This window comes from Microcaecilia unicolor, chromosome 6, assembly GCF_901765095.1.
Source record: "Microcaecilia unicolor chromosome 6, aMicUni1.1, whole genome shotgun sequence".
NCBI classification, from domain to species: domain Eukaryota; kingdom Metazoa; phylum Chordata; class Amphibia; order Gymnophiona; family Siphonopidae; genus Microcaecilia; species Microcaecilia unicolor.
The window spans coordinates 306,853,340-306,866,162 of NC_044036.1; the positions used below are offsets into that span (position 1 = coordinate 306,853,340).

General features: G+C 44.4%; 1 protein-coding gene across 1 annotated transcript in view; it reads right to left on the minus strand.

Annotated features, from left to right (window-relative positions):
* The window catches only part of CFAP52 (cilia and flagella associated protein 52), a 60,373-nt gene that overhangs the window by 42,697 nt on the left and 4,853 nt on the right, over positions 1–12,823 (minus strand). The window contains exon 2 of the mRNA XM_030206316.1: positions 2,816–3,015. Within this exon, the coding sequence (XP_030062176.1) occupies positions 2,816–3,015 (200 nt within the window). The remainder of the gene's footprint in view (positions 1–2,815; positions 3,016–12,823) is intronic.

Sequence of the window (12,823 nt, forward strand, 5' to 3'; positions counted from 1 at the left end):
TTTTATTATCCAGAGGGACTATCCCATTCCTTTCACAGTTTAATTCTGTGTCTACACAGGAACATGTTGATGAGGAAGAAAGCTGGTAAAAGTGATTTTTCCCTCCCCACCTCAAACTGCACATGTCCTACATAATGACATTTTGCAAAACTTACTGCATGGATTACTAGTTTCTTTTATACCATGCAAGAGACAGTCATGATGAACTGTAAAAACATTCAATTTGTCTGTGTTTATGAATGTTACATGTTAATAAAAATGGGACAGTTCTATAACTGGGCACCTACCAGGAGCCTATTCTATAAAGCAACATAGGTGGCTACTATCCTTTATAGAATACTAGCACAAGAGTGAAAATACACATCGGTAATTCAGGCTTGTGCACTTACACCAATCATAGAGCTGGGTATGTGAACCTAAGTGCCAAAGATATAAACATAGCTTATAGTAGTCTTAAGTTATGTATGTGTGAGTCTCGACAAGCCATATGTAACTAGGGAAACGTGTATAGGCAGAATTTTGACATATGCACAAATGTGCAAACATAGGTACATATATATCATTATTCTCATAAATTACACATGTGATCAGTACATAACTGTGGAGTGGAACTATCAAGTAGTATCATGTCATACCTTATACTATAAGTTCATCTTGTTGGGCAGACTGGATGGACCGTACAAGTCTTTATCTGCTGTCATCTACTATGTTACTAAGGGGCTCATTTTCAAAAGAAAAAAACATCTAGAAAGTGGCATAAATCAGTATTTTCAAAACCTATTTTTCATACATTTTTCTATGCTGTTCTTCTGCAGTGCATTCAAATGTAAATGGGGTGTGTTAAGGGCAGGATGTGGGTGTTCCTTAGAGGTTTTTCAGCCATAACGGAACATAAGTACATAAGCACCGCCATACTGGGAAAGACCAAGGGTCCATCAAGCCCAGCATCCTGTCTCCAACAGCGGCCAATCCAGGCTTCAAAAACCCGGCAACCCCCCCCCCCCCCAAAAAAAAAAAAAAAAAACCAAATTAATAATGTTCAATGGACTTTTCCCTCAGGAATCTGTCCAAACCCCCTTTAAATTCCATAAGGCCAGCTGCTGTCACTACATTCTCCGGCAACGAGTTCCAGAGTCTAACTACACGCTGAGTAAAGAAAAACTTTCTCCTATTTGTTTTAAATCTACCATATTCTAGCTTCATCTTGTGTCCCCTGGTTTTGTTGTTGTTTGAAAGTGTAAACAATCGCTTCACATCTGTCCGCTCTACTCCGCTCATTATCTTGATCATCTGTACCAATGTAATGTTCATCTGTACCAATCCAGGACTAAAACTAACACGTTTTGCGCTAGACCTGATTGTATAATGAATAAGGCACAAAAGGTGCCCTAAATGACCAGATGACTCCCCAATACCCCCCAGTGGTTACTGACCCCCCTCCCAATCCCCACCCTCCAAAATATGAAGAAAAATATGACTTATCAGCCTCTATGAAAGCCTCAGATATTAAAGTCTATTAGAGCATCATGCAAGTCCCTGGAGTAGTGTAGTGGTCGGTAAACTGTGACCCCTACTAAAGTCACCAAAACCCTACTGTACCCACATATGGGTGCCCCCTTCACCCATAAGGACTATTATAATGGTGTACAGTGGGGGGCAGTGGGTGTTGAATGGGTTTTGGATAGGGTTACCATATGTCCGGTTTTACCCGGACATGTCCTCTTTTTGAGGACATGGCCGGGCAACCAGGCAGGTTTTGCCAGCCTGCCCATTTTTCCGGATTTGCAGACAAACGGGCAGTCTGGTGGGCCTAATGGTCTACTGACCTCTTCAGGGCAGGAAAGAGCCCCCTCTTTTCTGCCCGGTGCGGCTGCAGACTGTCACTTGCTGCCTCCAGTCCCGGCGCTGATTCAAAATGGCCACCGAGAGTTGAAGCGGCGGCCTTTGCGAGACTTCTGCAGAAGTCTTGCAAAGTCACTCTTGGTGGCCATTTTGAATAGGTGCCGATCCGGGAGGGAGCAAAACAGTCTGCAGCCATTCCGGGCAGAAAAGAGGGGGCTCTTTCCTGCCCCAAAGAGGTCACTAGACCACCAGGGCAGTACAGTAAGGTAAGGGGAAGAGAGGATAGGACACCCTTAGGGGGTGTGATGGGGGTGGGGTGGGGTGTGAAAGGGGTGGGGCGGTATGTGACAGGGGGTAGGGTCGGGTGTGGTGGGGCAGGGGCAGGGCAGGGGTGGGGCATGTGTCCTCTTTTGGGGGGGGGACAAATATGGTAACCCTAGTTTTTGAGGGCTCAGTGGACAAGATAAGGGAGCAAAGGTGGGATGTGTACCTGGGAGCATTTTTATGAAGTGAACAGAAGTGTCCTCTAGGGTGCCCCATTGCTCTCCTGGGATGTCTGGGGGACCAGTTTACTAAAAATGCTGGCATCTCCGACATCCCAATGGCATGAATCTCTACATTTTGCACTTGTTTTTTTGGTTTTTCTTTTTTAAATGGACCAAAAAACAAAACCTCTGAAGCACAAAACCTTTTTCAAAACAGTATTTTCAAAAACAAAGATAGATGTTTTTCTTTTTCGAAAATGACCTTCTTTCCTATTTGAATTTTGGACATTAGTTGGACTTAGACATCATATCGAAATTGCCTCTCCACGTATTCCTATTCATTAGAGTCTGTTCCTTTTAATCTCATAAACCTGTCTTTTCAAATGACTGTAGTGTTTATATTAGAATAATCAGCAAACACACTAATACCTTTTTATAGATGATATACAATAGATACTGTCATTGTTAATTTCCACTATATCACCTACCTTGAATCCCATGTAAGTGACCTGTCCAGAGGCGATATATTTCCCACTAACAGACACAGCAACACAGGAGACATTATTCGTGTGTGCTTGCAGGAAGCACTGCTTGTGTGTACTGATGTTCTGTATTATCACTGTACATCCCAGAGGGTAGACAAGATGATCCCGATCAGGATGGCAAATCAGACCACAAGGTATGTCTCCTATAAGAACATATAAGGAAGTTTGAATCAGAGCCCCGCAGAGGTAGGATGGCAGTGTCAGCAGTGAATGCACTGGGAAGGGATGAGGAAACAGATGCTCTACAATGGAGTGGGAGGATTAGGGGAGCCCACTGATGACCTGTAAAGGAGGGTAGGGATGGGAAGAGAAACCGCTGCACATCTTGGAGGTAAGCAAGGGAAGGGGAAGGCTGGATACAAGGGGAAGGGGAGGAAAAAGAAGGTGGGAATAGGGAACAGAAAGGGAATGTTAGACACAGGGAGGGGAAGAAAAAGAAGGAGAGATGTTGAACTACAGGGGATAATGCCTTGAGTCACCATAGAGCGGGGCACAGCTTAACATTCACCTAGGATGTAGAATACCCATGGCCTTGCCTTGTATGTCATCTACAAATTTGATCACCTCATTTACCGTTCCCATTTGCAGATCATTTATAAATATGTTAAAAAGCACTGGTCCCAGTACAGATCCCTGGGGCACTCCACTATCTACCTTCTTCCATTGCATCTATGTGTTCCATTTAACCCTACTCTGTTTTCTATTTTTCATCAGGTCCCATTCCACAACAGGATATTGCCTCTAATCCCAGGGGGTTACCCGGCAGTAATCAGGCAGCGTCACACGCTGCCTGGTTACCTCCGGGTTAGCATGGGAGCCCTTACCGCCACCTTAATGGGTGGTAGTGAGTGCTCTCCCCCAAATAGCTGTACGGCAAATATGAACTTACTACACAACCATTTCTTTTTTCGGCCCTTTTACCCACTGCAGTAAAAGGGGCCCTGGTGCACGGCAAAAATGGCCGCCACTACTAGCGTAGGGCCCCTTTTACCGCAGCTTAGTAAAAGGGCTCCAAAGTTAGGCAACGTTTATAGAATAGCATTAAGTACCGGGAATCACGACTACATTTAGGGGCAACAGTTTACACTAACGAAACCTTGGTGTAAATCCCTGTGCCCAAATTAGGTGGGGATCCCCCTTATTCTATAACAACACATCTAAATTGCAGGAATGCCCCTGATCCGCTCATGGTAAAAGTTACACGTGGATCAGGGCGCATAAATTTACTTGAATAGATTTTAATTAATGCCAATTAGCACTGATGATTGAATGTTAGAGCCCAATTTTTGGCACTAATTGGTTCATCATTCAATAAAATTGCATGTGCAAATTAGGCATTAGCCCAAATTTGTGGATGCAATTTAAAGTGTCATTTATAGAATTCGGGAAATAGAGGGTGCCCTGAATTACCCTTCACATGGCTTATTAACATAAAGCAGGTTAGGAAGATTCTAGGGTCATCCTTTACTCAACATTGTCTTTTGATGCTCATATTAATTTACTAACTAGGAAAGTGTTTGGGAAACTTCGTCAGTTGTGTAAAATTAGGAAATCGTTTTTATTTGATCATTTTAGGATTATTATTCAAGCTTTTGTCCTTTCACAGATTATGATTTACTGTATGTTGGTGGGTCTAAAAAAACTGAAAAAATATCTGCAAACTTTACAAAAACTACAGCTGCTAGGTTGCTTTGCTGTACTCACAGATTTGATTGGGTAACATCCTTTTCCCAGTGTTGTATAGTAAAGTAAGTACATTTAACTAGTTACTGTACTTAAGTAAAAGTTTTGTTATTTTACTTGTAAAGAAGTAGAGGATAACATTTGTTTCTTTTACTTTTACTGAAATAATTTTTACCTCTTTTAGGGCCCTGTTTACTAAGGTGCACTAGCTTTTTTAGCACATGCACAAAATTAGCACACGCTGTGTAGGCGCCCATAGGAATATTGTGGGCGCCTACACAGTTAGCGTGCGCTAACGGTTAGCATGCGCTAAAAGCACTAACGCGCCTCTAGCATGGCTTAGTAAACAGGGCCCTTAGTTTCATATGATGCTTGCAGTTAAAAGTAAAAAGTAAAAGCGGAAGTGATGTGTAAATAACGATTCCTTGGTAAACCAAATGAAACAGAAAAGCTGGGAACAGGATTTTGCTATTGCAAACCTCGTCATATAAACTGGATCATCTTATCTTAAATTTTACTATTCAGGGAATATAACCTATGAGAACAGTGGAGTTGCCTGTGTTAGTTGAACTGGTTACTGGTCTCCAGCCAAACAGAACAGTGATGAGTTGGGACACTTTAAAACGGACACGAAGCTGAAACTTTTAGCAATTCTTGGTGACTGCTGGTCATCCTATGGAAAATTTTACATTGGTGCAGGGGCTTATCTGAGGATCAGCGGTAGTGGGGGCAGGGGCTAGAGTGAGGGGGCACATTATAGCCCCCCCGGCCGCCACCGCCGACCCCCCCCCCGCCGTCAACCCCCCCCCACCGTCAACCCTCCCCCGCCGTCGCAGTCACCTACCCCCACCGAGGTCCGCTTCCTCCTGCCTGCCGGTGCCTTTTACTTCAGCTGGCGGGGGACCCAACCCCCGCCAGCCCAGCCGAGGTCTTGTTTAAGTTTTCTTCCTCGTGCTGTGCTGTTAAAAGCTGCATCCCTTCCCTTCCAGGTTTGGACGGAGTCTGACGTCGCAGCACGTTGTACGTGCAAGACGTCAACTTGCTGCGACGTCAGATTCCGTCCAAAACTGGAAGGGAAGGGATGCAGCTTTTAACAGTACAGCACAAGGAAGAAAACTTAAACAAGACCTTGGCTGGGCTGGCGGGGGTTGGGGTCCCCCGCCAGCTGAAGTAAAAAGGCACCGGCAGGCAGGAGGAAGCGGACCTTGGCGGGGGTAGGTGACGGCGGGGGAGGGTTGATGGCGGTAGGGGGGTCCAGGGCGAAATCTGCGGGGGCCCAGGCCCCTGTGGCCCCACGCAGATATGCCCCTGCATTGGGGTGACTGTCCCCTGGATTGATAGAGGAAGTCTGTTTGCCTGGCCTTAAGACTGAAGGGTTCCCACACATTTGACATTCTTGCATCAGTTCTTGAAAATATTCAAACAATTTGCCATCAGATGAAAAATTATTAGAACAACAACAGACAATGATTCCAACTAAGCCTTCTCTGAAGTAGACAGCATGATGATGATGATGATAACAAAGATGAAGGTGAAGATGCAAGTGCTGAATTAGACAGCACTATTTCTAATGCAGATGATAATAACAATAATGATGATAAAGTATTCTTTGCTATATGGAAGTGAAGTGTTTCAGAGATTCCCTCATTTAAAACCTGCAGATCCAGTCAGAACACATCAGTAATGCTGCAAACTGGCCTGATTTGAAGGAACGTTTTATCAGACTAAACAATTCATTTCCTGCTAGTGCAGTTGTTGAATCTTTTTAGCTGTGCTGGATTAATGACTCATAAGTGCACTCACATAAGTGACAGTCATTTACAAAAATGTAGTTTTACTAAAAGCAAAGTGAATTGAATAGTAGGGCATTAAAGTTGTTGGGATAAAAATGTTAACAACAGTTGCATTCATTGTAGCTGCAGTACTTTTACTTTTTACTCAAAAAGTATTAACTTTTTTACTTTCACTAAAGTACATTTTTTAATGTGTTCTTCACTGTACTTTTACTTAAGTATTAAAATATACATTTATTTTTACTTTTAATTAAGTATTTTGACCCAGTGAACAACACTGCCTTTTTCAGAGGTTACATTAGTTGCCTTCAGAGGACAGAATAACCTTTAAATTATCTACTATGATATTCAGAATTGCATATGGATTAGCCTCATTATATATGTTTTCATTACTGACTTTCTGCCTGACAAGGAGAACTTGGTTTTCACTTAAATTTCTAACTATAAAGTAATGTTAAATATAAACGGGTCTTTTTCCTAGTTGTTTTCATATCAGGCTGCTAAAATTTGGACTCTGCTCTGCTAAGGACATTAGATTTGAATCACATTATATGACTTTTCAGAAGAAATTGAAAACTTTTTTTGTTTTCTGAAACTTTGGAAATCTAATTTGGTCATCTTTTGAGTTATCTATGTTAAAATCTCTCAGTAACTGACTGGCTTCTTTGTTGTAATCCGTGATGAACCAGAATTCTGGAAATCACAGAATATAAGAAATCAGTTTTATTGTACTGTACAACAATGGTCACAATGTGGTTAAGAATATTAATTGATTTCATTTTCATATTTATCTCCTACAGTTAACACAATAAACCATCTCTGCTTATTCTCAGGCTCTACTTTCATGTCTGCTACTCCATCTGGACCTCAAATTCCCAACTTTTTATGCCAAGCTCACATTTACGAACATCACAACAGATTCCTATTCCACTTCTTTAAGTCCAGATACCATGTTCTTTGCATTGAGCTTTCACTTTTACCCACCACTCTCTTTCATATCTCATCCATCTGATCACTTCTTTTACATCATGAGCTCTTTGGGACTTTTAAATGTCTTCCTCTAATATATTCGCTTCTAGTGGCGTAAAAGGAAAATATTTTCATTTCATTACTTCATTTTGCTTTTTTGATTTGTTTTTCATTTCATTTGATGTTTACTTCATGTACAATGAAAACATAAATCAAAATGAACATCAAAATTAAAAGAAAAAAAAAGTAAATGAAGAGCCATCCAGCACCACCATTTAAAAATGGAATCCTTGGGGCTTTCCCCATTCCAGCCTCCCAGTGGCGTACCAAGGGGGGGGGGCGGTGGGGGCGGTCCACCCCGAGTGTCAGTGGGTGGGGGGGGGGGGTGCTCCGTCGGCGCTGCAGACTGCAGGCAGCCCGTGTGTCCTGCCTCCATCCTGCTGTGTCTTAAAGAAAAATCTGAAAAGCGGCATGGCAGGCATGCTTCGTGTCTGCCCTGCTTGCTTGTAAAAGAAAGCGCTGGCAAACCTCCTTGTCGACGTCACATCTTCCCTCACTGGGTCCCACCCTCGCGGAGGGCGGGACCCAGTGAGGGAAGACCCAACGCAACGTCGACAAGGAGATTTGCCGCTTTCTTTTACAAGCAGGCAGGGCAGATATGAAGCATGCCTGCCATGCCGCTTTTCAGATTTTTCTTTAAGGCACAGCAGGATGGAGGCAGGAGACGAGGGCTGTCGTCTCTCCACGAAGGTGGCAGGTGGGTTGAGTTGGGGGGGCTTAGATGGGAGAGGAGGACTGGGGAGGGGGTTTTCAAATGGGAGAAGGGGACTGGGGAGGGGGGCCTCAGATTGGAGAAGGGGACTGGGGTGGGGAGGGGAGTCTCAGATGGGAGAAGAGGGGAGAAGGGGACTGGGGTGGGGAGGGGGATCTCAGAATGGAAAAGAGGGGTGGGGGTGTCAGATGGGAGAAGAGGGGAGAAGGGGGTGGGGAGAAGGGGGGTGGGGGGTCTCAGATGGGAGAAGGGGATGTGGGGAGGGGAGTCTCAGATGGGAGAAGGGGACTGGGGTGGGGAGGGGGTCTCAGATGGGAGAAGAGGGGAGAAGGTAACTGGGTTGGGGAGGGGGATCTCAGATGGGAGAAGAGGAGAGAAGGGGACGGGTGGGGAGAGGGGGGGTGTGGAAGGGGCCATGCGAGAAAATGGGAGCCATGCCTGTGGCTGGTGGGAAAATGGGTCTGGGGCTGAAAAGGGGTCCCTAATGCAAGGCATGTGGATGAAGGGGGCTGGAACTGGGGGGCTGAAAAGGAGGGTAGGTGGGATAAGGGGGCTAGTACTGGAACTGGGGGCTGAAAAGTGGCAGGGGCAGAAACTGGGGGGACTGGGGGCTGAAAAGGGGACAGGGAGAAGTGGTGGGGCTGAAGCTCAGGACTGGTGAGAGAAAAGGGCTGGGGCTGAAACTGCGGACTGGTGGGATAGTGGGGCTGAAAAGGGGGGCAAGTGGGAGATGTGGGCTGGGGCTAGAACTAGGGGCAGGTGGGATAACAGGGCTGGAACTGGGGGCTGAAAAAATGGGCAGAGAGAGAGAGAGGGGACAGACGATGGATGGATGGGGGGGGGGGAGAGGGAGGGCAGACCATGGATGGATGGGGGGAGAGGGGAGGGCAGACCCTGGATGGATGGAAGGGGGAGAGGGAGGGCAGACCCTGGATGGATGGGGGGGGGGGAGAGGGAGGGAAGACAGTGAATGGAAGGGGGGGAGAGAGAGGGCAGACAGTGAATGGAAAGGGCAGGGAGAGAGGGCAGGCATTGGATGGCGGGGACAGCAGAGAGGGCAGGCATTGGATGGCGGGGACAGCAGAGAGGGCAGACACTGGATGGCAGAGAAAGAACGAAGACGGATGCTGGATGGAAGGTAGACAGTGAAAAGAAGATGAGGAAAGCAGAAACCAGAGACAACAAACTGTAAATAAAATATATATTTTTATTTTTTTTTGCTTTAGGATAAAGTAGTATTGTAGCTGTGTTAATAAATGTTTATAATAGAACATGTAAATAAGGTCATCTTTTTATTGGACTAATTTTAATAAATTTTGACTAACTTTCGGAGAACAAAACCCCTTTCCTCAGGTCAGGTTAGGACACTGTAACATACTATACTGTATTGACCTGAGGAAGAAGGTTTTGCCCTCTGACAGCTAAATAAAATGGTATTTTATTTTCTATATTTGTTTTATTTCTATTTGTTAATTTGTAAAGTGGTGATTGGTATTTGTTAGTTTTTTTCAAATTTACATCTGCTGTCTTTATATTTTGCACAGTACTAGGGGACATTTTCTGTTTCTGTGGTGTTGCATTGTATGCAGAGTCTGGCATCGGGGGTTCAGTTTAATTTTTGTCTAAATAGAAAGTTTATGATTACTTATTCTATAGTGGATTAGGATGTATCTGTATTTGTGAAAAAGACATGGCTTTTGGTTGGCATTGACTGTGCAGGATCGACGATCTGTACTAATCTGTCTGGTTTCGTTTTACAATAGGTGAATTGATGTTCTAGTGCTCACTGTAGTGTTTAATATGCTTTCTTTTTCCTTGTGTGACTCATAGAAATGACTGCTTATGGTATGGTAGAATTGCTCTATAGGTCCTGAGTGTTTTGTATTCTCAATATGCCTAGTACTGGATTTTGGAGGGGGGTGTTAAAAAATGACCGGCCCCAGGTGTCAACTACCCTAGGTACGCCACTGCAGCCTCCTCCCCTTCATACGACTAACCCCATCTGTCCTCAAAGTCAGGAAGAAGTGATCTCTAATCACTCTTGCTCCCTAGGGTAAACTTTCAGAATTGACTTCAGCTGGTAGAGTTTGGGAATTCTATCAGCTCTTGTTGCCTTTGCTGTGACTCCTGAAAATAAATTCTCTAATATGGCCACATAGAAAAATGGCACCGGTCCCAAGGCCAGTTGATGCCATTTTGAAAACAAGACCTGGAGAGGCAAGAGTGAGAGAATTACTCCCATTTTGATTATGGAGACCCCACAGAAAAGGTAAGTGGCATCTGGGGGGCTGGATGAGCAGGGGGAAGATCCGGAGAGGGGGAGGGGGTTAAATATTTACTGTAAAAGTTTTTTGGCCATTTTGTAAATGAAAGAAAATGCAAAAAAAAAAACCCCGTACTTTAGAGGCTGTTCTTTTGTTTTATTTTCTAAAGAAATGAGGTTTCTTTTGCATTTTTACTTTTATTAGAAAAGGAATGCACATCCATACTTGCTTTCTCTTGTCCCTCAATGTTCCCTATCTTAGCTCCTTGCTAGCCACTGCATCCTCTTTGGAATGTCAGCTATATTTTCTTTTCCTCTGTTTATGCTGCATTTCCCCTTGTGTAAAGGCTGATATCTGGTGTAATGAAATCCTACCATATACAGAATTAAGATAATGGTATCATACCTACATTTTAAATTTGTATTGTTATTACAGTATCCTGGTATTACAATTTATCTCATCTTATTATCAAACCAGACATCATCCTATGTCAGATTTGTGTATTTGAATTGTGGGTTATTAAGGATAGCTACAGGGAAAAGATAAGTTTGTTGCTATCTGTCATTGTATAATCTGATTGGGGCCCATCTGTCATCCTGATGTCATGCAGCTAGGTGATCAATTTGATGTCTTATGTTAGGGACTGTTGGATTTTGAAACAGCTCACTATGTCCAAAGTGACTAGGATATTACAAGGGTCCTCAAGCTATGGCCTGTGGGACACATGCAGACGCTAGAGTTCACTTTTCCTGTCCATTACCGAATAGGATCCACAGAGCAGGTTTTGCATTTTTTCAGGTGTAGCAGCATTAAAGGAACAGTCTCCAAGGGGAGATGGAAGAGAGGAAGACTACCTGAATGCAAGAAAGCCTGGGACAAGCACAGAGGATCTCTGAGGGAAAGGAAAGTATTGTAGAGCTTAGTAGTTAGTGTGGATGGGCAGATTGGATAGACCATTGTCATCTTTATCTGTCATCATTTTCTATGTTTCCTATGTAAAAACGGCAAGACTGGAGGGACTCCCAAGTTCTACCAGGTAAAGACAATAGGAATACAGGGCCTCCGATTCTCAGTGCGGCAAATTGAGAGGAAGCCCATTTAATTCCTATGGGCTTCCTCTCATTTGCCACGCAGCTTTGTAAAAGAAGTGCCCAATGTGCTAACAAACTAAGCAAACTCCAACATGGACCATCTTCCCCTTCCCGGCTCAGCAAACTGCCACCCTCCCTGCTCTCAGCCCTCTTAGTGATTTTGTTTTGATTTATTCATTTTGTATCCCATTTTTCCTTCTAACTATCAAAGCAGCAATAAACTAAAATGTCCTATGTGGCCTTTCTCTTGAAACGTTTGGGCCCTTTGGTCTAGATTATAGTATATATAGGGTTATGACAAACATTGTTGATGTTCACCCTGTTAGGAGCTTTGAGGTTCCCTTTTGATTAAGAAATTTGAATTCTTTTAATTCTCCAATCACTGTGAGAGACATACACGTGGAGGGGCATAATTGAACGAAAACGTCTATCTCCATGGGCGTTTATCTCTGAGAACGGGTCCGTGAAGGGGCGGACCGAACCGTATTTTCAAAAAAAATAGACGTCCATGTTTTATTCGACAATTTGTGAGCTGGGCGTTTTTGTTTTTCAGTGATAATGGAAAATGAAAGCGCCCAGCTCAAAAACGAATACATTCAAGGCATTTGTTCGTGGGAGGGGCCAGGAGTCGTAGTGCACTGGTCCCCCTCACATGCCAGGACACCAACCGGGCACCCTAGGGGGAACTTTTACAAAAACAAAAAAAAAGGTAAAAGAGCTCCCAGGTGCATAGCACCCTTCCCTTGTGTGTTGAGACCCTCATATCCCCCTCAAAATCCACTGCCCACAAGTCTACACCATTATTATAGCCCTAAGGGGTGAAGGGGGCACCTACATGTGGGTACAGTGGGTTTGGGGGGTTGGACGACTAATAAGCATTAAGCAGCACAATTGTAACAGGTAGGGGGGGGATGGGCCTGGGTCCACCTGCCTGAAGTCCACTGCACCCCCTAACAACTGCTCGAGGGACCTGCATACTGCTGCCAGGGAGGTGGGTATGACATTTGATGGTGAAAATAAAAAGTTGTGAAACATCATTTTTTGTGGTGGGAGGGGGTTAGTGACCACTGGGGGAGTCAGGGGAGGTCATCCCCGATTCCCTCTGGGGGTAATCTGGTCATTTAGGGCACTTTTTGGGGCCTTATTCGTGAAAAAACAGGGTCCAGGAAAGTGCCCTAAATTCTAGCTACAAACGTATACTTTTTTTCCATTATCGGCGAAAGGCGCCCATCTCTCCTCAGCCGATAACCACGCCCCAGTTCCACCTTCGCCACGCCTCTGACACACCCACATCAACTTTGTACGCTTCCACGATGGAGTGCAGTCGAAAACGTCCAAAATCGCCTTTCCATTATACCGATTTATTCGTTTTTGTGAGA